The sequence below is a fragment of the Oncorhynchus mykiss genome, chromosome 20, assembly GCF_013265735.2.
Source record: "Oncorhynchus mykiss isolate Arlee chromosome 20, USDA_OmykA_1.1, whole genome shotgun sequence".
Taxonomy (NCBI): Eukaryota; Metazoa; Chordata; class Actinopteri; order Salmoniformes; family Salmonidae; genus Oncorhynchus; species Oncorhynchus mykiss.
This window is the reverse complement of record NC_048584.1, coordinates 22,374,322-22,401,622: the sequence shown is the minus strand read 5'-3', so window position 1 is coordinate 22,401,622 and position 27,301 is coordinate 22,374,322. Positions and strand designations below refer to the sequence as shown.

Genomic DNA, 27,301 nt, shown 5'->3' with positions numbered 1-27,301 from the left:
TCAGGTTATGTCGATATAGGACACGTTTTACTGTGGATATATATACACTTTTGTACCGGTTTCCTCCAGCATCTTCACAAGGTCCTTTGCTGTTGTTCTGGGATTGAGTTCCACTTTTCGCACAAAAGTACATTCATCTCTAGGAGACAGAACACGTCTCCTTCCTGAGTGGTGTGACGGCTGCGTGGTCCCATGGTGTTTATACTTGCGTACTATTGTTTGTACAGATGAACGTGGTACCTTCAGGCGTTTGGAAATTGCTCCCAAGGATGAACCAGACTTGTGGAGGTCTACAATTTTTTTCTGAGGTCTTGGTTGATTTCTTTTGATTTTCTCATGATGTCAAGCAACGAGGCACTGAGTTTGAAGGTAGGCCTTGAAATACATCCACAGATACACCTCCAATTGACTCAGATGATGTCAATTAGCCTATCAGAAGCTTCTAAACCCATGACATAATTTTCTGGAATTTTCAAGCTATTTAAAGGCAGTCAACTTAGTGTATGTAAACTTCTGACTCACTGGAATTGTGATACAGTAAATCATAAGTGAAACAATTGTTGGAAAAATTACTTGTCATGCAAAGTAGATGTACTAACTGACTTGCCAAAACTATAGTTTGTTAACAATAAATGTGTGGAGTGGTTGAAAAATGACTCCAACCTAAGCGTATGTAAACTTCCAACTTCAACTGTACATACATATATTCACACACACAAATGTATGTGGACACTCCAAATTAATGGATTCGGCTATTTCAGCCATACCCGTTGTTGAGAGGTGTATAAAATCGAGCACACAACCATGCAATCTCCGTAGACAAACATTGTCAGTGACTTTCAATGTGGCACCGTCATAGGATGCCACCTTTTCAACAAGTCAGTTCGTCAAATTTCCGCCCAACTCAGTTGGAGTGACTTAAAAAATGTAAATTAAATTGTAAGTTCAGCAAGATCAACGTCACCCCAAAAATGTGGTGACATAAAGTGGTTTCTGTGCCAACGCTAGTCTCATTTGGTTGTGTGCATGCGGCTATTCAAAACAGGTGCCCATCCACCATCTTCACTGGAATGGTTTGTGTCATCATGAGTAATAAAACATGCAAATGCATGAAAACCTATGTTTAGCCCTTCATAAGCTGATAGCTGGGGGTTTTTCTCCCACTGGGTGGCATTGAATAGAGGTCAGTTCAACATGTTAGCTTGAAGAACCTTAGGTCTTTTTCCATCTTGGAGCTTCTAAGCATTCTCTTCTTAATCAATGGAGCAACACTGAAACTAGAATGGAAATGGAGGAGAGTTTTTCTGCTCAGGACCCAGAGTTCCTTTCATCAGCTGGATCAGGGGTAGACCTGCAGCCTGACACAGAGCAGGTAGAGACAATCTCTGAAGACTCAGCGCAGCTCTCCATAGAGGCTGCGAGCGTCTCCTCCGAGCCCAACCAGGTCTCCGCCGATCTGGGTAGGGTGTACTCTCAGCTGGCCTTCATCACCTTCCGGAGGCAGCTGCTCCACAACCGGCGGATCATGCTGCTGAAGATGCAGCAGTTCAGAAATAAGAGAAAAGACAGGGAAGGTGAGTGGTCTGGTCAAGACAATCATAAGAGTGGGGCTATGGGGGAATCAAACAGACAGATAGCACACACGTGTGCATACACAAACATAATAACCATACCAGGAAACCAGGGTTGGTTGTCCGACTTTTTACTCATGTGTATTTCTCAGGACCAGTATATTTTACACAAGACCATTTTCAATATTAGGAAAAAGATCAAGGTCTTGGGTTGAAATGCATAGTCACTTTAATAACTCTACTTACATGTACATATTACCTCAAATAATCGGTGCCCCGCACATTTACTCTGTATCAGTAGCCCCCTGTAAGAAGTCTCGCTATTGTTATTTCCCTGCTGCTGTTTAATGACTTGTTACTTTAATCTCTTATTCTTATCTGTATTTTTTTGAAACTTCATTGTTGGTTAGGGGCTCGTAAATAAGCATTTCACTGTAAGGTACCTGTTGTATTCGGTGAATGTGACTAATAAAATTGGATTGGATTTTGATTTCAGGGGACCTGTTTTATCCTCCCATCTTAATCCAACATGGACTGAGCTCAACTGTCCTTCTGCTCAGTTGTGCACTCCTCTTTCTATTCTGGTTGGAGCCAGTCTGTTCTGTGAAGGGAGTAGTACACAGTGTTGTACGAGATCTTCAGTTTCTTGATTAACCTTCATTTCTCAGAACAGGAATAGACTGACAAGTTTCAGAAGAAAGTTATTTGTTTCTGGACATTTTGAGCCTGTAATTGAACCGACAAATGCTGATGCTCCAGATACTCAACCAGTCTAAAAGAAGGCCAGTTTTATTGCTTCTTTAATCAGAACAACAGTTTCCAGCTGTGCTAACATAATTGCAAAATAATTTTCTAATGATCAATTAGCCCTTTAAAATGATAAACTTAGATTAACTAACACAACGTGCCATTGGAACACAGGAGTGATGCTTGTTGATGGGCCTCTGTACGCCTATGTAGATATTACATTTTTTAAACTGTATTTTATTTTAAAATCAGCCATTTCCAGCTACAATAGTAATTTACAACATTAACAATGTCTACAGTGTATTTCTGATCAATTTGATGTTATTTTAAAATGGACAAAAAGTGTGCTTTTCTTTCAAAAACAAGGACGTTTCTAAGTGACCCCAAACTTTGGAACAGTTGTGTGTGTGTGTGTGTATATATATATATATATATATATATATATATATATATATATATATATATATATATATATATATATATATATATATATATATATATATATACATACATACACACACACACATATATGTGTATATACACACACACACACACACACACACACACACACACACACACACACACACACACACACGTATATACATATATACACACACGTATACACACACACACGTCGGAAGTTTACATAAATTTAGGGTGGAGTCATTAAAACTCGTTTTTCAACCACTCCACAAATTTCTTGTTAACAACACTAAGTTGACTGTGCTTTTATATAGCTTGAAAATTCCAGAAAATGATGTCATGACTTTAGAAGCTTCTGATAGCAAAGCTTCTGGGGTGCTTTGCTGCAGGAGGGACTGGTGCACTTCACAAAATAGATGGCATCATGAGGGAAGAAAATTATGTGGATATATTGAAGCAACATCTCAAGACATCAGTCAGGAAGTTAAAGCTTAGTCACAAATGGGTCTTCCAAATAGACAATGACCCCACGCATACTTCCAAAGTTGTGGCAAAATGGCTTAAGGACAACAAAGTCAAGGTATTGGAGTGACCATCAAAGCCAAGACCCCAATCTTATAGAACATTTGTGGGCAGAACTGAAAAAGCGTGTGCGAGCAAGGAGGCCTACACACCTGACTCCGTTACACCAGCTCTGTCAGGAGGAATGGGCCAGAATTCCCCCAACTTATTGTGGGAAGCTTGTGGAAGGCTACCCGAAACGTTTGACCCAAGTTAAACAATCTAATTGAGTGTATGTAAACTTCTGACCCACTGAGAATATAATGAAAGAAATGAAAGCTGACATTTTACATTCTTAAAATAAAGTGGTGATCCTAACTGACCTAAGACAGGGAATTTTTACTAGGATTACATGTCAGGAATTGTGAAAAACTGAGTTTAAATGCATTTGGCTAAGGTGTATGTAAACTTCTGACTTCAACTGTATATCACACACATATATATATATCACAGAGACACACTATATGTGTGATATATATTACATATACACTGCTCAAAAAAATAAAGGGAACACGAAAATAACACATCCTAGATCTGAATGAATGAAATATTCTTATTAAATACTTTTTTCTTTACATAGTTGAATGTGCTGACAACAAAATCACCCCAAAATGATCAATGGAAATCAAATGTACCAACCCATGGAGGTCTGGATTTGGAGTCACACTCAAAATTAAAGTGGAAAACCACACTACAGGCTGATCCAACTTTGATGTAATGTCCTTAAAAAAAGTCAAAATGAGGTTCAGTAGTGTGGGCATGCTCCTGGGCATCGGCATGCTCCTGGTGAGGTGGCGGATGGTCTCCTGAGGGATCTCCTCCCAGACCTGGACTAAAGCATCCGCCAACTCCTGGACAGTCTGTGGTGCAACGTGGCGTTGGTGGATGGAGCGAGACGTGATGTCCCAGATGTGCTCAATCGGATTCAGGTCTGGGGAACGGGTGGGCCAGTCCATAGCATCAATGACTTCCTCTTGCAGGAACTGCTGACACACTCCAGCCACATGAGGTCTAGCATGGTCTTGCATTAGGAGGAACCCAGGGCCAACCACACCAGCATATGGTCTCACAAGGGGTCTGAAGATCTCATCTCAGAACCTAATGGCAGTCAGGCTACCTCTGGCGAGCACATGGAGGGCTGTGCTGCCCCCCAAAGAAATGCTACCCACACCACGACTGACCCACCGCCAAACCGGTCATGCTGGAGGATGTTGCAGGCAGCAGAACGTTCTCCACGGCGTCTCCAGACTGTCACATGTGCTCAGTGTGAACCTGTTTTCATCTGTGAAGAGGACAGGGCGCCAGTGGCGAATTTGCCAATCTTGGTGTTCTCTGGCAAATGCCAAACGTCCTGCACGGTGTTGGGCTGTAAGCACAACCCCCACCTGTGGACGCTGGGCCCTCATACCACCCTCATGGAGTCTGGTTCTGACCGTTTGAGCAGACGCATGCACATTTGTGGCTTGCTGGAGGTCATTTTGCAGGGCTCTGGCAGTGCTCCTCCTGCTCCTCCTCGCACAAAGGCGGAGGTAGCGGTCCTGCTGCTGGGTTGTTGCCCTCCTACGGCCTCCTCCACGTCTCCTGATGTACTGGCCTGTCTCCTGGTAGCGCCTCCATGCTCTGGACACTACGCTGACAGACACAGCAAACCTTCTTGCCACATCTCGCATTGATGTGCCATCCTGGAGGAGCTGCACTACCTGAGCCACTTGTGTGGATTGTAGACTCCGTCTCATGCTACCACTAGAGTGAAAGCACCGCCAGCATTCAAAAGTGACCAAAACATCAGCGAGAAGCATAGGAACTGAGAAGTGGTCTGTGGTCCCCACCTGCAGAACCACTCCTTTATTGGGGGCGTCTTGCTAAATGCCTGTAATTTCCACCTGTTGTCTATTCCATTTGCACAACAGCATGTGAAATGTATTGTCAATCAGTGTTGCTTCCTAAGTGGACAGTTTGAATTCACAGAGGTGTGATTGACTTGGAGTTACATTATGTTGTTTAAGTGTTCCCTTTATTTTTTTGAGCAATGTACACACACACACACACACACACACACACACACACACACACACACACACACACACACACACACACACACACACACACACACACACACACACACACACACACACACACACACACACACACACACAAAAGCATGTGGACACCTGCTTGTCGAACATCTCATTCCAAAATCATTGGCATTAATATGGAGTTGGTCCCCCTTTGGTGCTATAACAGCCTCCACTCTTCTGGGAAGGCTTTCCACTAGATGTTGGAACATCGCTGCGGAGACTTGCTACCATTCAGCCACAAGAGCATTAATTAGGTCGGGCACTGATGTTGGGCGATTAGGCCTGGCTCACAGTCAGTGTTCCAATTCATCCCAAAGGTGTTCGATTGGTTTGAGGACAGGGCTCTGTGCAGGCTAGTCAAGTTCTTCCACACCGATCTCAACAAACCATTTCTGTATGGACCTTGCTTTGTGCACGGGGGCATTGTAATGCTGAAACAGGAAAGGGCTTTCCCCAAATTGTTGCCACAAAGTTGGAAGCACAGAATTGCCTAGAATGTCATTGTATGTTGTAGCGTTAAGATTTCCCTTCACTGGAACTAAGGAGCCTAGACCAAACCATGAAAAACAGCCCCAGACCATTATTCCTCCTCCACCAAACTTTACAGTGGGCACTATGCATTGGGGCAGGTAGCGTTCTCTGCTATCCGCCAAACCCAGATTCATTTGTCAGATGGAGAAGCATGATTCATCACCCCAGAGAATGTATTTCCACTGCTCCATAGTCCAATGGCAGTGAGCTATACACCTCTCCAGCCGACGCTTGGCATTGTGCATGGTGATCTTACCTTTGTGTGCGGCTGCTCGGCCATGGAAACCCATTTCATGAAGCTCCCAATGAACAGTTCTTGCACCGATACTGCTTCCAGAGGCAGTTTCGAACTCGGTAGTGATTGTTGCATCCGAGGACAGGCGATTGTTATGCGCTAAGAGCTTCGTCACACGGCCGTTCCGTTCTGTGAGCTTGTGTGGCTCCTAGACGTTTCCATGTTTTCACAATAACAGCACTTACAGTTGACCGGGGCAGCTCTAGCAGGGCAGAAATTTGACAAACTGACTTGGAAAGGTGGCATCCTATGAGGGTGCCACGTTGAAAGTCACTGAGCTCTTCAGTAAGACCATTATACTGCCAATGTTTGTCTATGGAGATTGCATGGCTGTGTGCTCGATTTTATACACCTGTCAGCAACGGGTGTGGCTTATCCACTCATTTGAAGGGGTGTATATATACTTTGTATATATAGTGTACTGTGTGTAGGTGGCACACACGCACACATTACTTTAACCTATGAGAAACACATACATTCTCCTCACTTCATGCTGACATGAATTGACCAAGTGGATTAGTTCTTTCAAAGAAATTCACACATTCAATTTCTAAATAGCCGGCCTGGTCTCATAGACTAGACGTAACATAGTAAACATCAATCCGGGGCAATCAAATTAGTATGATATGTTATATTTGGTTTGGTTACAAAAGACACAAGGTACTTTAGGCAAATATTAAAGTTGGGACGTCTAGCAACCCAAAGGTTGCGTGTTTGAATCTCATCACGGACAGCTTTAGCTAATTTGCAACTTCGCATATAAGCTAACCCTTCCCCTAACCTTAACCCCTAGCCTAACTAACGTTAGCCACCTCGCTAACATTAGCGACAACATATTGGAATTCATAACATAGGTTTAGCAAATGTGTAACATATTGTAGGAATTGTAATTCGTAACATATTCAAAATGGATGGACATCCAAGTAATTAAAACGAAACATAAAATAGACTAATTGGAGTGTCCCAGACATTTACTATGTTGTGTACCCGAGTCAAGGTTGAAATATAAATGAGTGCCATTTAGATTGTGAGTAACTAGCACTGTGAACACCAACCCAGGGAGACAACCAACCCCGGTCTCCTCTACTTATTGAGGAACTGAAAAGCAGTGTTGGTTTCTTGTGTTCTGAAGCTATCCCAAAGCTTTTCAACCACATCTTACTCTGTCTCCCTCCGTCGCCCAGCTCTGTCCCCTACAGTCTCTTTCCCAGAGGAGTCCGAGCCTACAGAGCTGGAGGCCATAGAACAGGAGCTACATGATCTGGTGGAAAGAGAACAGGAGCTACTACAGATACAGACAGACAACAACATTGGACCGGATCATAAACCACTGTCAGGTAGACAGACACCTGCTCACTATACCAGTCCTGTACACAGCAAATACATTTTGAAACAAGCTGCCTTATCTTAGATATTTTAAGCTTGATTGTTTGCTTGAGCCTAAAGTGCAGCAGAGATCTTTGTCCTGTCTGTAAAAACTAACTATTGATTTATGCTTTCCATTCATGTTTGGATAGATGTCAATATGATGTTTCATAACTTTATTTCCTCATCACTGAGCACACTTTTTTTGTTGTTGTAGACTATACAGAGGATCTCATTGCCCCCTATCAAGGAGTGTATGTCCTACCGAGTAACACACCAGAGAACATGAAACAATATACACAGGCTACACCTCCTGCTGCGCCAGGTATGTGTGTGTGAGCATTGGTAGGATGAACAATTAGGTAGAGTGGATACATGAGACAAGCTCTGACATAAGCTCTACAGTACTTGTAATTTCTCCATCTACAGTATGTCCAGGTGAGCATAGATGGCAACGACAATGCCTGTTTTCTCCTCTCCTCCAGAGGCCCCAGAGGACATAGTGGAGGTGGAGAAGCTCAATAGTGACCCAGCGATCGTCCAATGCCCTATCTGCGAGCAGGTCATCACCACGGAAACATATCGCAAAATAGGAGGGGCAGCCTGGATGCTATGCCTTGTGTCCAGCATGTTAGGGTGAGTCCTGTCAGACAAGTTCTAGTATCAAACGTCACAGAGGAGTGATGATTTAGGAGCTGCTCCCTGTTCATGTGGTCTTATTCATTGTTGTATAAAAAGCAAAACTGACCATAGGTCAGCACTCCTCTAAAACATCCGTCCTTAGATCAAAGTCTAGGGGCAACTTTATCCTACAACCAGATAAGCAGAAACCAGATGTGCTCTTATTTTAGTCTGTCTTAATTAAGCAATAAGGCCTGGGGGGGTGTGGTATATGGCCAATATACCAGGGCTAAGGGCTGTTCTTATGCACAAAGATGCAGAGTAAATGGATACAGCCCTTAGCCATGGTATATTGCACCACCCCGAGATGCCTTTGTGCTATTATAAACTGTTTACCAACATAATTAGAACAGTAAAAAGACACGTTTTGTCATACCCGTGGTATAAGGTCTGATATACCATGGCTTTTAGCCAATCAGCATTCAGACCTCAAACCACCCAGTTCATAATACTGTATAAACCCCCTCTGCCAGGTGTGTGGCTGGGTGCTGTCTCATCCCCTTCTGCTTGGACAACCTAAAGGACGTCAGACATCGATGCCCTGAGTGTCACAGCAACATCTACACCGCAGAACGGATGTGAAGACAGAATGGTACTTCTACAGATACTATATCACTGGCTACTGTTTCTTTGGTGTTGGATGGAGGGAGACAGTGAATGGAGTGGTTGGATGGGCGTTATGCCCTCTGAACTGTGGGACATTAGAAGGCGAGAGACTGGACAGCTCTAATGACACCTGGTGGCAGATGCCGTACAGTACTGTGTTATGATCACAGTTTGAGGGGATGGAGATTGTTGTTGGGGTGATAGTTTCTTTCTTGAAAAAGTTGGGAGGATGATCCTAAAAAGCACTATGAATCTTGAGCAGTGTCCAGCTGTGACAGCATTTGGTTCTATCAACGGTGCAGAATCCAACAGAACCTGAGAAGACTTTCTGACCAAAATGATGGACTGGAATAACACATACTGAAAGAATATAGCGTTCCTTGCTTCATTATCTGTAGAACATACGTTTGTATATTCTAAGAGAGAAAATGTTTCTACTCACCAGAGACTGTATGAGAACATGATCATTGAAGGCTAATCAACGCATTGTTCATGCAAATGTCAAAGGGAAAGCAGGTGATGCATTGACAGTAAGCCATTTACCACACAACCACCTAGGATTTATGAAAATGAAGACAAACATTTACCAGCAAGCAACAATAGCCTGTATATTCTACTTCCCTCTTTCTTTACAGTGACAAAGGTCAACGTAAGTGAATTAACCTGGCAAATGTTGTGAACTGTAATTTTCTATTTTCCTTTCAAGTGTTTTGTTTAATCTTGTGGAACTACAGAACATCAAATCTAATAATGCCTCAAATGCTTACTACTTTTATATAGCACAATTATACAACGGAGTATGATGCTGTGTTTGTTTTTGACAGCTTAACATCATTTCAAAAGATATTCACAGTAGAACTTTAACAATAATCTCAGCAGCCCAGGACCAAACCTCACGTGAGCGCTGGCCTCCAGCCGCAGATGTTAGGAGACTCACAATGCACCACATTTTATTGACACAAAAGGCATTCAGTACATACGTTTTCATATTATTTACAAAATAGATACAATGGATGTGCTACACATGTATAAAAATATGCATGACAAGTGTGTACACAATGTGCAAAATGTATGTATGGTGTACAGATGACAGACTTGACAGTGTGTGTGTGTGGGGGGGGGGGGGGGGGGGGGGGGCAAATGTCTTACTACACTGAACAAAAATATAAAACACAACATATAAAATGTTGGTCCCATGTTTCATGAGCTGAAATAAAAGATTGCAGAAATGTTCCATACACACCAAAAGCTTATCTCTCTCAAATGTTGTGTTACTGAGCATTTCTCCTTTGCCAAAATACTCCATCCACCTGACAGGTGTGGCATATCAAGAAGCTGGTTAAACAGCATGATCATTACTAAGGTGCATCTTGTGCTGGGGACAATAAAAGTCCACTCTGAAATTTGCAGTCAAGTTTTGAGGGAGCGTGCAATTGGCATGCGGACTGCTGGAATGTCCACCAGGGCGGTTGTCAGAGAATGGAACGTTAATTTCTCTACCATAAGCGGCCTAAACGTCGTTTTAGAGAATTTGGCAACCGGCCTCACAAGCACAGACCAGGTGTAACCACGCCAGCCCAGGACCTCCACGTCCAGTTAGACCAGGTGTAACCACGCCAGCCCAGGACCTCCACATCCAGTTAGACCAGGTGTAACCACACCAGCCCAGGACCTCCACATCCAGTTAGACCAGGTGTAACCACGCCAGCCCAGGACCTCCACATCCAGTTAGACCAGGTGTAACCACGCCAGCCCAGGACCTCCACATCCAGTTAGACCAGGTGTAACCACGCCAGCCCAGGACCTCCACATCCAGTTAGACCAGGTGTAACCACACCAGCCCAGGACCTCCACATCCAGTTAGACCAGGTGTAACCACACCAGCCCAGGACCTCCACATCCGGTTAGACCAGGTGTAACCACACCAGCCCAGGACCTCCACATCCAGTTAGACCAGGTGTAACCACACCAGCCCAGGACCTCCACATCCAGTTAGACCAGGTGTAACCATGCCAGCCCAGGACCTCCACATCCAGTTAGACCAGGTGTAACCACACCAGCCCAGGACCTCCACATCCGGTTAGACCAGGTGTAACCACACCAGCCCAGGACCTCCACATCCAGTTAGACCAGGTGTAACCACGCCAGCCCAGGACCTCCACATCCAGTTAGACCAGGTGTAACCACACCAGCCCAGGACCTCCACATCCGGTTAGACCAGGTGTAACCATGCCAGCCCAGGACCTCCACATCCAGTTAGACCAGGTGTAACCACACCAGCCCAGGACCTCCACATCCGGTTAGACCAGGTGTAACCACGCCAGCCCAGGACCTCCACATCCGGTTAGACCAGGTGTAACCACGCCAGCCCAGGACCTCCACATCCAGTTAGACCAGGTGTAACCACACCAGCCCAGGACCTCCACATCCGGTTAGACCAGGTGTAACCACGCCAGCCCAGGACCTCCACATCCAGTTAGACCAGGTGTAACCACGCCAGCCCAGGACCTCCACATCCGGTTAGACCAGGTGTAACCACGCCAGCCCAGGACCTCCACATCCAGTTAGACCAGGTGTAACCACGCCAGCCCAGGACCTCCACATCCGGTTAGACCAGGTGTAACCACGCCAGCCCAGGACCTCCACATCCGCTTCTTCACCTGCGTAACCGTCTGAGACCAGCCAACCGGACAGCTGAAGAAATTGCGGGTCTGAACAACCGAATAATTTCTGACCTTAAGGTCATAAATCGTCTCAGGAAAGCTCATCAGTGTGCTCAGAGTCTTGACCTGACTGCAGTTTGGGCGTCGTAAAAGACTGCAGTGGGCAAAGGCGCACCCTCGATTCCCACTGGTGCTAATCATGGTTGAATCAAGGTTTCAACTGTACCGGGTACATGGCCGATGTGTGAGTTAGAGGTTTTCTGATGTCAACGTTGTGAACAGAGTACCCCATGGTGGTGGTGGGGTTAAGGTATGGGCAGGCATAAGCTATGGACAACGAACACAATTGCATTTTATTGATTGCAATTTGAATGCACAGAGATCCTGCGGCTCATTGTCGTGCCACCATCACCTCATGTTTCAGCATGAAAATACACAGCCCCTGTCAGAAAGATCTGTACACAATTTCTGGAAACTGAAAATGTCCCAGTTCCTACATGACCTGCATACTCAGACAGGTCACCCATTGAGCATTTTTGGGATGCTATGGATCGATGTGTATGACAGCATGTTCCAGTTCCCACCAATATCCAGAGGAGTGGGACAACATGCCCCAATCAACAGCCTGATCAACTCTATGTGAAGGAGATGTGTCATGCTGCCTGAGGCAAATGGTGGTCACACCAGATACTGACTGGTTTTCTGATCCACACCCCTACCTTTTTTAAGGTATCTGTGGCCAACAGATACACATCTTATTCCCAGTCATGTGAAATCCATAGAGTAGGGCCTAGTGAATGTATTTCAATTGACGGATTTCCTTATATGAACTAAAATCTTTGAAAATGTTGCGTTTACACTTTTGTTCAGTGTAGTTACATTTCAGACAAAGAACCAGGGTTGAACGGGAGACAAGTACCATACAGAAGACACAGAATTAGGTAAGGCCGAAATCAAGATCCGCTTGCAATGATCAACACGATGACATCTTGTTATGAGATAGCGACAACACAAATGAACCAGTGCTGTAAGTGTAAGGCTATGGCCTTATTGCTTCACTAACATCCTATTAACAGTAGTAGTACACAGGTTTGACATGATTCAGAATCTAAATGTTTTAGAATCCAACCGTCATATTTTACAGCATACCCATGTATATAGATGCTTTTGGCCATATATTTCTGGTATGGGTGGTAAAAAAAAAACATTTACAGTAATCTTCCTCTTGCATATATACAGAAAAAACTATTGGATTTCAGAACACAAAAATGTGATAAATACAATTTTAAAAAAGTGGCAACAATAGATTTTCACCAATGTTTCACTGCCTTATTAGGCAACAATTGAAAAACAAATAATTCCTTGATAGCCCTAAACCACAGTTACAAGCATCTGGTTCCTAATGGTAACAGACAGTGTGGACAGTATTTGGCATTATTACCTGCCTATATGTTATCCTTAGTGTTTGACTTGTTGGATAAGAATGATTGTTCAAACATCAAAATAAAGCCATGATATTCCAAAGTGCTATACAGTACAACCGTATTAGTTCTATACAATATTGATCAGAATAATATTTGGATTGAGATGCTGAGTACTACTAAAGTCGTTTGACATGATATGCCAGGTAGAAAGAACTACACAACGCAAATTTAAAAAAAAATTATACATTATACACAAACACCATCATCAAATTCAGCCACAAAATGGTAGCTATACCAGAAGCTTAATGTCATCCCTTTTAGTTTAACTCTGTTGGTCACACCACTGTGGGTGTTTACTGTGCGTTTTACCACATAACACAAACCAAACAGGACAGAGGGAACAGTCCTACAAAGCTGTTCTGTGAGACAAACCTTTTTAAAACTCAGCCTATAAAAGTTGTTCATTTGTCTTATGAACGTCCAACTTCATAAAAATAAAGACGACTCAAGTGAGTTGCAGCCAACTCAGTGACAGAGACAAATATAGCCCGATATCAGACATGGTTTAAAACGTTCAACAACACAGAGACACACAGAAAGGGCACACATAGACACACATGCAGACAGAGACATCATGCATCATTTCTCAGACAGAACCACAGACACACAATGAGAGACTGAGAAGAATGCTGAGAGACCGAGACAAATGCAGAGATTTGACAGACAGATTTCAGGACAGACAGAGAAGATTACAGTATAGCACCTCTTTCTGCCAGAGGTCATGCAGCCACATTAAAACATGTCACAAACACTTGTAGCATACAAAACAACTGGCACTCAGACTATCATGCCAACTTCTTGTCACTCATTGTCATGTCAAACATGCTTGGCAATAAGCAATGGAGTTGGCAAGAGCACAAACAGCCTTGGGACCAGGCTAGCATACAGTAAGTATATACACATTAACCTCTATGTAGTGTACCTGTGTGATAGCATAATTGTTCCCTTGCCACTGATACGTCAGTTGTCTTTCAGAAGATAAAGCTGCCAACAATGTAGTCTCCACTTTCTTTCAGACGGATCAACTTGGAATCCTTGAATTGAAAGTACACAAAGATAACCAACACGTGGATCGACGTTTTTTTCAATAAACGGTTCATTAAAATCTTTATCTGTGATTCAGATTTCCTTGTGTGAGGGGCAGGTGTAAGGCCCGCCTCCTTAGTGCATAGCTCAGAGTGGGAGGAGTCCACTCCTCCTCATCCAATAGGAGTGAGTCTTTGTTCTCAGTGTCAGTTCAGTTGCTTAAATAGTCCAACTGACCACAGCGTCTGTTTTGTTCAGGAAAAAAACAGTCTCATCCAAAACTATATGTAGCTATGTCGCAATACCAAATATAGGTATGTCGCAATACCAAATATAGGTATGTCGCAATACCAAATATAGGTATGTCGCAATACCAAATATAGGTATGTCGCAATACCAAATATAGGTATGGCGCAAAAAAAAAGACCAGTGTAAAACAGCCTTGTACTCTTGTCAGTTTTACTTGGGTCAGTTATGCTGTTTGTCGTGGCTTGTGCACAGCAGATCTGTAATAAACAAACCACATTCTCAGACTGACTGTATGGCACAGCAGCATGCTTCCACAGAGCAATGGCTGTAGATCCAGACCCTGTAGCATGACCAATGTGAAACGCATGCTAAGTTAACACATCCACGTGTTCACCGCAAGGAAAGCTGAACAGCGTAAGGCTGACTGCCATGTGTTGTATAGTGAAAGCTTTGCCCAATTCAATAAAAACTCCAGCAGGGCTGAGGGAACAGCTAACATTTACAGGATATTTACATACCACCTGCCTCCTTGTTCATTTGGCTCTGGTCCCAGTACTCCTATTAAACATCCACTGCCCCGATCACCAGCTGGCTAATCTTATTATATGGCATAACATTTTAAATATTTTTTATGTTTTAAATACACAAGGAGGACTAACATCACCTGACCAAGTCTGTATTTGTTACATTGAGTCCCTCTATCCCTGCACCACTCCTCCTCTTCCTTCCTTCCTCACTCCATCCATCCCTTCTCCCTCAGTCCCAGTGCAGCTGCAGGTCGTGTGTATCCAGGAAGTCTGAAGGAATCCCCAGGGGTGTGAGCCCCCCCGCGGGGTCGGACGGCATGGTTAGATCCAGCCACTCCATGTTGTCCAGGACTGTGTCGGACAAGCCCATGTTGAGGGAGGAAGGGGGAGACGTGGAGTCGCAGAAGGACAGCTCTGAGGTGTCCATTGGGGAGTAGGGTTGATCCAGGAGCTGGGACTGCAACTCCTCGATCAGACCCAGGGTGCGGGGATCCGTGGTTGGGGACGGGTTGTTCAGAGTCCCCTCCAGGAAGGCCTCCAGCTGGTTGTCGGAGGCCAGGCTGGGGAGGGGCAGGGGGTTGAAGGGAGGGGTGGGAGGGGGAGCAACCTGGATCTGTGGAGGGGTTCTGAACAGGGCAGTGTTGACAGGTAGGGTAGTGATGTTGGCTGTGACAGGGACAGTCTTAGTGCTTAGAGAAGGCAGGTCCTGCTGGATGAATGGCGTGATCTCTGGAGGAGAAAAGAGACAGGAATAGGATAGGAAAGATTATTTACCTGTATTGTAACACAGGCTGAAGTCTAAAAAGAAACGCCAACCTTATCACTGTTTGAAAAGACCAGATGGCTGTAACTTAGTCACTTCAGGGTTAGAACAAGGAGCTAAAGGTGTAAATGCTTCTTCATGCTGTGAGTTCTCACCTCCACTCTGAATCAGGATGTCAAACAGGTCATCCATCTGCTGGCTGGTTGCCGTGGAAACCTGAGAGAGCCAATAAGGTAAGGGGGTGGAGATGCACGACCAATAACATGACTCTTGGGTGTGACCAATTGCATTACAAAGCGCACATCATACATTTGTGAATGTGTTTGTGTGTCTGTCTTACTGTACGAGCGTGTGTGTTCAACTGGGGTTGAATATTTTCCCAGTATTTCACAAAATGTTTCATCCAGAGAATAAATCACTTTTCTCCCATGTAACCCGATATTTTCCGCCAAAACCAGAAGTGTCATTCAAAAGCGTTATAAAACATATAAATAGGCCTGTCTGGATTTGATTAGAGCTTTGATTGAAAATTCAAATCTGATGCAACCTGAGCCTGATTAAATACATTTTATGAGTCCTACATTAAAAATACATTTAATGAGCCCAAGCCCCAAAAACTCAAATGATTGTGCCGTTATTCAATACATAGCCTTTATGATATTTGCTACTCCACATTACGCACGACAGAAAAACATAAAAGCACATAGATGTTGCTAGCTATATGCTCTCTTGGGTAAATAAATTAAACTAGCTCCGGTAGGCAAATCTTTTTGAGTGTAGACTATTACTGGATTGTATTATATGGACTGAAATTACACACCTCGTTCAAACCACGATAAAGCAGAGCCAGAACATTGAATTCTGGTGCAGCACAAGAGGCCTATAAAGTTACAAGTACAGGCTAGCGAGTTGGATTTACACTTCTCATAATATTTCCACAAAAGTTAATTAGCCTTCCTCCCCTCTCTCTTTAGTGTCATTTCATTCCTTCCTCACTTTCAACAGTTAAATTAAATACATTTTGTTGTCCTTATCTTCATCATTCTGACATGCTTGAATAATGTATGACTAGAATTAGATGCAGACGGCTTTCACTTCTCTCCACGAGCATTGAATTGTTATGGGTCTGAATAAATAACTGCTTTTGCCTACCGCCATTGAGAGTTCGCTCTTCTTTCAATCTAACTGGGAGTTCTATTGGGCTGCTGTATTTAACATTCAGAAAAAAAGAGCTTCCGTCCCTCTTCAAACAGACTATACGTATAAGAAACTCTCAAAGCATAACGTCCAGCAAGCTATTATAGTCTAGCTTTATTTACATGAGACTCCAAGAGCTAAGGAGCCTTTTTAACAGAGAGGCCAACGGAGCATAGATGCTTGCGTATTGCGCAAGAGACAGAGGCTATAAGTTAAAAGCTTTTTATGCATAAGCCGTCCTTAATTACCTAAATATAAGGCATTGAATGCATTACCTGGCCTCTGTAAATTGGTAAAGAATCCGCTTGATCCCCTCTGTCTAAGACGCTTGGACCTTATTTTTCAATATTGTAAGTGATTTTGTTAACAAAACGCCCCCATAAAGAAAATAAGATTTAAAAACAGGTTCAGCCCCTGGTTCGACCGTGATCTTGCAGAGTTACTCCATCACGAGAATTGCATTTGGTGAAAGGCACAGCACATGCATACTCAGGCATACTCTCGTTCAGGCAAATGAGAAAAAGTGCACTCAGGCTATCCAGAAGGCCAAAGTTAGTTATTTTAAGAAGCAGTTCTCCCTTTGTGGGTCTAACCCCAAGAAGTTCTGGAAAATGGTTAAAAGACAGGTTAAAACACAGCTGCCCATGTCCCTTAACCGGTCTTGGGAAGGGGGCAGTATTTTCCCCTCCTGATGAAAAGCGTGCCCATATTAAACTGCCTGCTACTCAGGCCCATAAGCTAAGATATGCATATTAGTAGATTCGGATAGAAAACTCTAAAGTTTCCAAAACTGTTAAAATAATGTCTGTGAGTATAACAGAACTGATATGACAGGCAAAAACCTGAGGAAAATCCAACCAGGAAGTACTATTATTTTGAAAGGCTGTTTTTCCATTGAAAGCCTATCCACCATATAAAGACCCAGTTCACAAGCTCTATTGCTTCCTCTACATGTGGCCAGTCTTTAGGCATTGTTTCAGGCTTTTACTCTGAAAAATGAGGGAGATACACCACTTTCAATCAGTGGACAGCGGAAATTTCCAGACATCAGCCATGCGCCTGATCAGGAACGCGCCTTTCTTGTTTCTCCTTTTCTATTGACAAAGCTTTTGTCCGGTCGAAATATTATTTATGACAAAAACAACTGGAGGATTGATTTTAAACATCGTTTGGCATGTTTCTACAAACTTTTATTGTACTTTTAAAAAAGTTTTCATCTGGACTTAGTGCCCATGCCTTGTGCATTCGGATTACTGGACAAAACGTGCGAACAAGGAGGTTTTTGGTCATAAAGAGGGACATTATCGAACAAAAATAACATTTATTGTCTAACATGGAGACCTGGGAGTGCCACCAGATGAAGCTCAAAGGTAAGTGATTCATTTTAATGCTATTTCTGACACCTCTCCTTGTTTGGAAAATGGCTATATGGGTTTCTGTGGCTAGGCGCGGACCTAACATAATCGCAAAGTGTGCTTTCGCCGTAAAACCTTTTTGAAATCTGACACAGCAGTTGCATTAAGGAGAAGTTTCTTTTTTCGTATGTTTAACACTTATCTTTTATCAATGTTTATGATGAGTATTTCTGTTATTTGATGTGGCTCTCTGCACTTTCACCAGATGTTTGTTTGAGACAATGCATTTCTGAACATAACCCACCAATTTCAAATTAGCTTTTTGGTCATAAATAGGGACATTATCGAACAAAACGAACATCTATTGTGTAACATGAAGTCCTGTGAGTGTCATCTGATGATCATCAAAGGTTAGTGATTAATTTAATCGCTATTTTTGACTTTTGTGAGTCCTCTCCTTGGCTGGAAAATGGTTGTATAGTTTTCTGTGACTAGGCGCTGACCTAACAATCGTTTGGTGTGCTTTCGCCATAAAGCCTATTTGAAATCGGACACTGTGGTTGGATTTACAAGAAGTTTATCTTTAAAATTGTGTATAATACTTGTATGTTTGAGTAGTTTTAATTATGGGATTTCTTTTGGTTTGAATTTGGCGCCCTGCAATTTCACTGGCTGTTGTCGAGGTGGGACGCTAGCGCCTTATAATGCTACTAGCCCCGATGCTCCTCCCTTTTTCCCCCCTGCCCCACTACAAAATTTCTCCCTGCAGGCAGTCACTGAGTCCGAGGTGCTAGAGAAGCTCCTTAAACTTGACGCAAAAAAAAACATCTGGGTCAGATGGTTAAGACCCATTATTCTTTAAGGTTGCTGCCCCTATAACCGCCAAGCCTGTCTATCCTCTCTGGTGAGGTTCCCATTGCTTGGAAGGCAGCCACGGTTCGTCCTTTATTTAAAGGGGAGATCAAACTGTTATAGGCCTATTTCTAGTTTGCCTTGTTTATCAACAGTGTTGGAAGAACTTGTCAATAATCAACTGACTGGCTTTCTTGATGTCTATAGTATTCTCTCGGGTATGCAATATGGTTTCCGCTCAGGTTATGGATGTGTCACTGCAACCTTAAAAGGTCCTCAATGATGTCACCATTGCCCTTGACTCTAAGCAATGTTGTGCTGCTATTTTTATTGACTTGGCCAAAGTATTTTGATACGGTAGACCACTCCATTATTGTGGGCCGGCTAAGGAGTATTGGTGTCCAAGGGGTCTTTGGCCTGGTTTGCTAATTACCTCTCTCAAAGAATGCAGTGTATAAAGTCAGAACATCTGCTGTCTCAGCCACTGCCTGTCACCAAGGGTGTACCCCAAGGCTCGATCCCACGCTCTTCTCCATTTACATCAACATAGCTGAAGAAGCTCTCTCATCCATTACTGTTCAGACGATAGTCATACTCAGCTGGCCCCTCCCCGGATTTTGTGTTAAATGCTCTACAACAAAGCTTTCTTGGTGTCCAACAAGCTTTCTCTACCCATAACCCTGTTCTGAACACCTCCAACACAAAGGTCATGTGGTTTCGTAAGAAGAATGCCCCTCTTCCCACAGGTGTGATTAAACCTTCAGAGGTAGTAGAGCTTGAGGTAGTCACCTCATACAAGTACTCGGGAGTATGGATAGACGGTACACTGTCCTCTCAGCACATATCAAAGTTGCAGGCTAAAGTTAACCAAGTCTAGATTTCTCTATCATAATCACTCCTCTTTCAACCCAGCTGCAAAACTAACCCGGATTCAGATGACCATCCTACCCATGCTAGATTACGGAGACATAATTTATAGATCGGTAGGTAAGGGTGCTCTCGAGCGGCTAGATGTTCTTTCCCATTCGGCCATCAGATTTGCCACCAATGCTCCTTATAGGACACATCACTGCACTCTATACTCCTCTGTAAACTGGTCAGGTCTGTATACCAGTCACAAGACCCACTGGTTCTTTGCTTATTTATAAAACCCTCTTAGGCTTAACTCCCCCCTATCTGAGATATCTACTGCAGCCCTCATCCTCCACATACAACACCCGTTCTGCCAGTCACATTTTGTTAAAGGTCCGCAAAGCCCACATCCCTGGGTCGCTCGTCTTTTCAGTTCGCGACTGGAACGAGCTGCAACAAACACTCAATCTCATTCATAGACTCAGTCATGGACACTCTTACTGACAGTTGTGGCTGCTTGCTTGATGTATTGTTGTCTCTACCTTCTTGCCCTTTGTGCTGTTGTCTGTGCCCAATGATGTCTGTACCCTGTTTTGTGCTCTAACCATGTTGTGTTGTGCTGCTGCCGCCATGTTGTGTTGTCTTAGGTCTCTCTCTATGTAGTGATGTGTGTTTTGTCCTATATTTGTATTTCCGCAAGAGGCCTTTTGCCTTTTGGTAGGCCGTCATTGTAATTAAGAATGCGTTCTTAGCCGACTTGCCTAGTTAAATAAAAATAAAACCTGAACGAGGTAGGCTAGGATATCTATATATCAATCTTGAACAGGATGATCTATTTTGGATGCAATTTGAATAGAGTTGGAGAGATAAAGACTGCAAGAGAGTGTTCGCATGTGCACCGACTTAACCTGTTATGGCTGCAACCCTTTGTTCTTAATTTCCGCCTGAAGACATACCCTAATCTAACTGCCTGTAGCTCAGCCCCAGAGGCAAGGATATGCATATTCTTGGTATCATTTGAATGGAAACATTCTGAAGTTTGTGGAAATGTTAATGAAATGTAGGAGAATATAACACAGTAGATCTGGTGGAAGAAAAGAGAAAAAAATATAAATGTTTTCAGTTTTTTATTGTTGTAGTATCATCTTTCACATGTACTAGAATAGCCACACAGTCAGATAGGATGCTGAAGATAATTTTGATGGATAACACAAGAGGGCAACTGTAGGTGTGCAAAGTTTGAGACAGATAACTTCTGGAATGGGTGAGCTACATGACATTTAGCATGAAGTCACCCAGGTGTCCCACACAAGTTGCCCAAATGTACCCAAGTGGCCGAATTGGTGAAATGACCTATAACTATATACAGCAGTGCAAATAACTATATACACAACATATCAAAAAGCAATTCTAACACACACACACAAAAAATGTTTAAAAAAAAATATTAGAAAATAAATACAAAAAAATATAAAAAAAACAGTACACCCCTTAGAAGTCCTCGTCACAGTATTTTGCTGCCTGTGCCCTGTCCCATAGCAGTCTCTTTCTGATGTAAAGCAGAGGCAAACTGAACAAGTGGTGCATTTCATGCGACACGGAACACAACAACGCCTCCATGCTGTGCCCTTTTGGCCCTGAGGCACAGTCATGCCTGCAGTAATGAACTGTGGCATATGAACACCACTGGGGGCACAGGTAGAGCGGGCAGCTTGGCACCGGGGCCTCCCAGTCGGAGTCGCTATCACTGTGAAAGAAAACATAAAAAAAATATTTGTATTGTCTGAGCCTTTTATCATCACATAAAATAAACAGATATGTATTGATTGTATAGAGCAGAGGGAACAGTCACTAAGGTGTTCCATTCAACTACGGCCATTGTTGTGTGTGTGTGTGTATATATATATACAGTGCCTTGCGAAAGTATTCGGCCCCCTTGAACTTTGCGACCTTTTGCCACATTTCAGGCTTCAAACATAAAGATATAAAACTGTATTTTTTTGTGAAGAATCAACAACAAGTGGGACACAATCATGAAGTGGAACGACATTTATTGGATATTTCAAACTTTTTTAACAAATCAAAAACTGAAAAATTGGGCGTGCAAAATTATTCAGCCCCTTTACTTTCAGTGCAGCAAACTCTCTCCAGAAGTTCAGTGAGGATCTCTGAATGATCCAATGTTGACCTAAATGACTAATGATGATAAATACAATCCACCTGTGTGTAATCAAGTCTCCGTATAAATGCACCTGCACTGTGATAGTCTCAGAGGTCCGTTAAAAGCGCAGAGAGCATCATGAAGAACAAGGAACACACCAGGCAGGTCTGGGATACTGTTGTGAAGAAGTTTAAAGCCGGATTCGGATACAAAAAGATTTCCCAAGCTTTAAACATCCCAAGGAGCACTGTGCAAGCGATAATATTGAAATGGAAGGAGTATCAGACCACTGCAAATCTACCAAGACCTGGCCGTCCCTCTAAACTTTCAGCTCATACAAGGAGAAGACTGATCAGAGATGCAGCCAAGAGGCCCATGATCACTCTGGATGAACTGCAGAGATCTACAGCTGAGGTGGGAGACTCTGTCCATAGGACAACAATCAGTCGTATATTGCACAAATCTGGCCTTTATGGAAGAGTGGCAAGAAGAAAGCCATTTCTTAAAGATATCCAGAAAAAGTGTTGTTTAAAGTTTGCCACAAGCCACCTGGGAGACACACCAAACATGTGGAAGAAGGTGCTCTGGTCAGATGAAACCAAAATTGAACTTTTTGGCAACAATGCAAAACGTTATGTTTGGCATAAAAGCAACACAGCTGAACACACCATCCCCACGGTCAAACATGGTGGTGGCAGCATCATGGTTCAGGGCCTGCTTTTCTTCAGCAGGGACAGGGAAGATGGTTAAAATTGATGGGAAGATGGATGGAGCCAAATACAGGACCATTCTGGAAGAAAACCTGATGGAGTCTGCAAAAGACCTGAGACTGGGACGGAGATTTGTCTTCCAACAAGACAATGATCCAAAACATAAAGCAAAATCTACAATGGAATGGTTCAAAAATAAACATATCCAGGTGTTAGAATGGCCAAGTCAAAGTCCAGACCTGAATCCAATCGAGAATCTGTGGAAAGAACTGAAAACTGCTGTTCACAAATGCTCTCCATCCAACCTCACTGAGCTCGAGCTGTTTTGCAAGGAGGAATGGGAAAAAATGTCAGTCTCTCGATGTGCAAAACTGATAGAGACATACCCCAAGCGACTTACAGCTGTAATCGCAGCAAAAGGTGGCGCTACAAAGTATTAACTTAAGGGGGCTGAATAATTTTGCACGCCCAATTTGTCCGTTTTTGATTTGTTAAAAAAGTTTGAAATATCCAATAAATGTCGTTCCACTTCATGATTGTGTCCCACTTGTTGTTGATTCTTCACAAAAAAATACAGTTGTATATCTTTATGTTTGAAGCCTGAAATGTGGCAAAAGGTCGCAAAGTTCAAGGGGGCCGAATACTTTCGCAAGGCACTGTATATACACACACACACAAAAACAAACTACACATTTCATTGCAAAAAAATATATATATATTATATATATATTTTTATATTTCATAAAACGGCATTAGCACTTACCCGTCCAGAAGTACGTCCTGTCCTTGCAGAAACAGCTCCTCAGTTCGTTTGAATGATAACACTCCAAGATTCCTCAAACAAAAAATCTGTCTCACTTTTACTTTAGAGTTTGACTTCGCTTTACATGAAGTATTCGCCAGGATATCTTCAATGAAATCGTTGAAACAACTTTCCGAAATACAGCTGCGCGTAAAAAGCCTTACAGCAACCCCTCTGATCGTCAAGGCGAAAATGGAGTTCCCTGCACGTGCGATTACAGCCAAGGAATTGTGGTCCAACCCCAAACCATTACATACTGGCGTTTACCTCAGCTCATTGGCTATCTACCCAGCTAGATTTCAAGAAGATCAGTGGTCATTGGGCAGAAATATAGTCAATCAATGAAGCTTCGCTAAAATTATTGGTGCGTCAGGTAGTCATTTATCGTTGTCTTCAAATCAATTCTCCCCGCAAAAAAAAAACAACGTTGTTTGACTGCGTTGCAAACATCCAGAGGAATGCACTGACACCCACCATGACTATGTAAACTATTGTTTACAGGGGCGAATCAAGCTGAATGCTCCGTAAAAAAATGATAGAGATGGAATTCACTGCACAAATAGTTTACAAAATGTTTAGATTTAGGCTATAAAAATGGATTTTATCAAAGAAAAACGGCACTTCATTTGATCAATGGGATACTCAGGAAGAGAAATAAGAGCAAGATATCAGAATGTAACTCATAATTTTACCTTCAGATGTAAATGTGTAAAAACTGTCATGGCAGAAAATGTTTGTTGTTGATTGCTCTTCTTAAACAAAAGCATGGGATTTGTTCTCTGTAATAGCTATTTTAAATTGGAAAACGTAGTTTGATTACCAAGATTCTAATCTTTTGAAGGGTGTAAGACACTTGCATTTTCAATAATGTTTAATGTTACGAAATTGTATTTTTAGTTGTCACTCTGAAATTTCCCCTGATGTTGGTCCCTGTACAGGGACAGCAGCCATAACAGGTTTTAAGGAATTAATATTTCTATTAAATTTTTTAATTTAACCTTTATTGAACTAGGCAAGTCAGTTAAGAACAAATTCTTATTTACAATGACGGCCTACCCCGTCCAAACCATAACCCCTTTTTTATTTTACCCCTATTTTACCAGGTAAGTTGACTGAGAAGACATTCTCATTTACAGCAACAACCTGGGGAATAGTTACAGGGGAGATGAATGAGCCAATTGTAAACTGGGGATGATTAAGTGACCATGATGGTATGCCAGGACACCGGGGTTAACACCCCTACTCTTATGATAAGTGCCATGGGATCTTTAGTGACCACAGAGAGTCAGGACATCCGTTTAACATCCCATCCGAAAGACGGCACCCTACACCGGGCAATGTCCCCAATCATATATATTTTTAGACCAGAGGAAAGGGTGCCTCCTACTGGCCCTCCAACACCACTTCCAGCAGCATCTGGTCTCCCATCTAGGGACCGACCAGGACCAACCCTGCTTAGCTTCAGAAGCAAGCCAGCAGTAGAATGCAGGGTGGTATGCTGCTGGCATGAATCAAACCAGGGTCTGTACTGACACCTTTTGCACTGAAATGCAGTGCCTTAGACCTGTTTTAAAAGTCTGCAGCTGCAATAAAATAAAAAATTATAATCTTATATACAAATAAAATAATAAGTTGACCCCCGAAAGACAGATGGCGATGTGTAAATTAGATGCTCATTCGGCCTTTATATTACTGTAGCACAGGCTATGCTCCAGCAAATGTAGGTCTACCTGTCACAATAGAATGTTACCACGATGAGATGATAGGACTATACTTAGATGGGCTGTCTGTCCCCAACCTAAGCATTGATGATTCATCATGCATTGACCAGAGAGAAGGCCATAGAGAACTCAGATGTAGACATTGCATATAATTAAACGTCATGCTGTTCATACAAATTTGATTCTAATTTACCGGTTTCTCGCAGTTATTTATGCCGGGAAAAGGGAGTGGTTTTGGCAGTAAATCTTGGTAAATGCCAATCAACCCTAGTGTTCACCTGTGTGAGGTTGTTGGCCTGCTGCAGGTTGCGGGTCTGTTTAACTGCATCCTCGTAGCGAGGGGGCTCCCTGGTCTTGGGGGGCTGGGTAACGAGGGAGGAGGGGTGGAGGATGAAGGTGGGCTGGGATGGAGAGGGGGACTGGAGGAATTGAGAGAAGAGGAAAACATTTAACACAACCTACCTGGTCTGTAATAAGAACTCATATACCGAATGTAAGATTTGAAAGGATTTGAGAGAGAAAGGCAGGTTTGCAATATGTATTTTGCATCACATTTAGGATAGAGTATGATGTTTTCCAAATAATAAATAGAGAAAGCGTACCTTGTTAACAGGCCCATTGGAAAGGTTGTGGCTGGGTGAAGCCCCACGGGGAGAGAGCCTGTTATCTGGGGAGCTGCTCAGGAAACACTGGGGAGGCATGTCGGGCATAGTCTGGTTCTCCACCATCCCAGAGCCGTTACAAACTGTAACAGTCTGTAGAAAAGACACAGAAGGGGGTAAAAATACAGGATCGTAGTGTTAAGAAACCAATTAACTAGCCTGCTAATATCACTGCACTCGCTAAGTCTAGGGGTCTTACGCCTAGTTAACTGGTCTGTAACCTGATTTAAGATGTGCATCTATGTAACTTGAAATCACCTGCAAAATGTGGTTGTGATTAGTTATCTGCTGAGTGGAGGCTGTCTCCATCTTGGTGGTATGCAGCTGGGAGATGGAGGCTTGCATCAGACCTGAGGCCTGATTTGACAACGTAGCCTGGAGGACAGGAAGGAGGATCTGAGTAGAGCCATCCTGGGCCGTGAGTAGGGTCTGGGAAACAGGCTGGCCTAGAACCTGAGACACTCTCCCCTGGTGGCTGATGAAAAACTGGGGCAGACTGGGGGCCGGATTAGGCTGGGAATGGGGTCTGGAGTTACAAATGACATCCTCTACCTTCACCACAGTGGGGAGAGTCTGGGGGGCCAGGGTTGAGTTAATCATGGCTGAGCAGTTAGGAAGGACCCTGCCTTCCATTTTGACTGCGTTGAAGGTCTGGATCATGGGGACGGGGTCTGAGGATCCCTGGAGGGGCTGGGTCTTCTTCTCTACCCCCAGCTGCATCTTGAGCTCCTCCACCAGCATCTGCTCCTGCTCCAGCTTCCTCATCAGCTCCTCAATCTGACGTTCCTTCTCATGGAGCCGCCGGTCCTTCTCCTCCGGGACAACACCCAGGCCAAGGTGGGACATCCCCGCGCCTGTCCGACAGAGGCTCACCCTCTGGGGGTCGCAAAGGAGCTTGGATACCCTGGGCATCCCTCCGTCGTCTCTGAAGGTGGCGAGGTCTGTGGGGATTGGGGACACTGGGGCTGTGGCGCTCATGCTCTCTGGTGCCACCTGGTGGGCAGGTAGAAGTGCAGGGGATGAGCCAACCTCTATGGGAACTGAGGGGAGGGTTTTAGGGCCGGGGTTTGGGACTGTGGTAGGGGCCGGGGTGCTTGGACTCTCCTGGTAGGGCTTCAGCCTCTCGATGAGATCAGTCTTGGTCCCTGAGACAGGGAGGCTTCGCAATTTCAGCTCCAGTTTCAACTCGGCCACCTTCATGTCCTCCAGGTTAGGAGGCAGTTGGCCAGGCTTGCGGTTGGATAGGCTGTTGTTGGGACGGACAGGGGTGGGAGGAGGGACAGTGACATGGGGGGCAGGAGGCAGGGACAGCACTATAGAGGTTGGCAGGCCGCTCACACCGCTGTTCTGACCCTCAGCTACAGGTCTGGAGGAGGAGAGGGAAGTGAATGGAGAGAGAAACAAGAGGAAAAGGGAGTG

At 43.7% G+C, this 27,301-nt stretch overlaps 1 protein-coding gene and 2 long non-coding RNA genes across 3 annotated transcripts in view; 2 read left to right on the top strand and 1 right to left on the bottom strand.

Annotated features, from left to right (window-relative positions):
* Positions 1-6,597: 6,597 nt before the first annotated feature.
* On the top strand, positions 6,598-9,982 carry LOC110499164. Its single transcript, XR_002469927.2, has 4 exons — positions 6,598-7,543; positions 7,789-7,896; positions 8,057-8,207; positions 8,726-9,982. It is a non-coding gene; the product is annotated as an uncharacterized LOC110499164 (long non-coding RNA).
* Positions 9,983-12,299: 2,317 nt separating this feature from the next.
* LOC118942052 lies at positions 12,300-14,541 on the top strand. The gene is made up of 2 exons (XR_005037965.1): positions 12,300-14,391; positions 14,438-14,541. It is a non-coding gene; the product is annotated as an uncharacterized LOC118942052 (long non-coding RNA).
* mrtfba (myocardin related transcription factor Ba) overlaps positions 13,178-27,301 on the bottom strand; it is a 40,529-nt gene continuing 26,405 nt past the window's right edge. The window contains exons 10-14 of the mRNA XM_021576115.2: positions 26,141-27,248; positions 25,823-25,975; positions 25,499-25,639; positions 15,726-15,786; positions 13,178-15,536 (exon numbers count right to left, since the gene is read on the bottom strand). Of these exons, the coding sequence (XP_021431790.2) occupies positions 15,037-15,536; positions 15,726-15,786; positions 25,499-25,639; positions 25,823-25,975; positions 26,141-27,248 (1,963 nt within the window). The 3' untranslated portion in view covers positions 13,178-15,036. The remainder of the gene's footprint in view (positions 15,537-15,725; positions 15,787-25,498; positions 25,640-25,822; positions 25,976-26,140; positions 27,249-27,301) is intronic.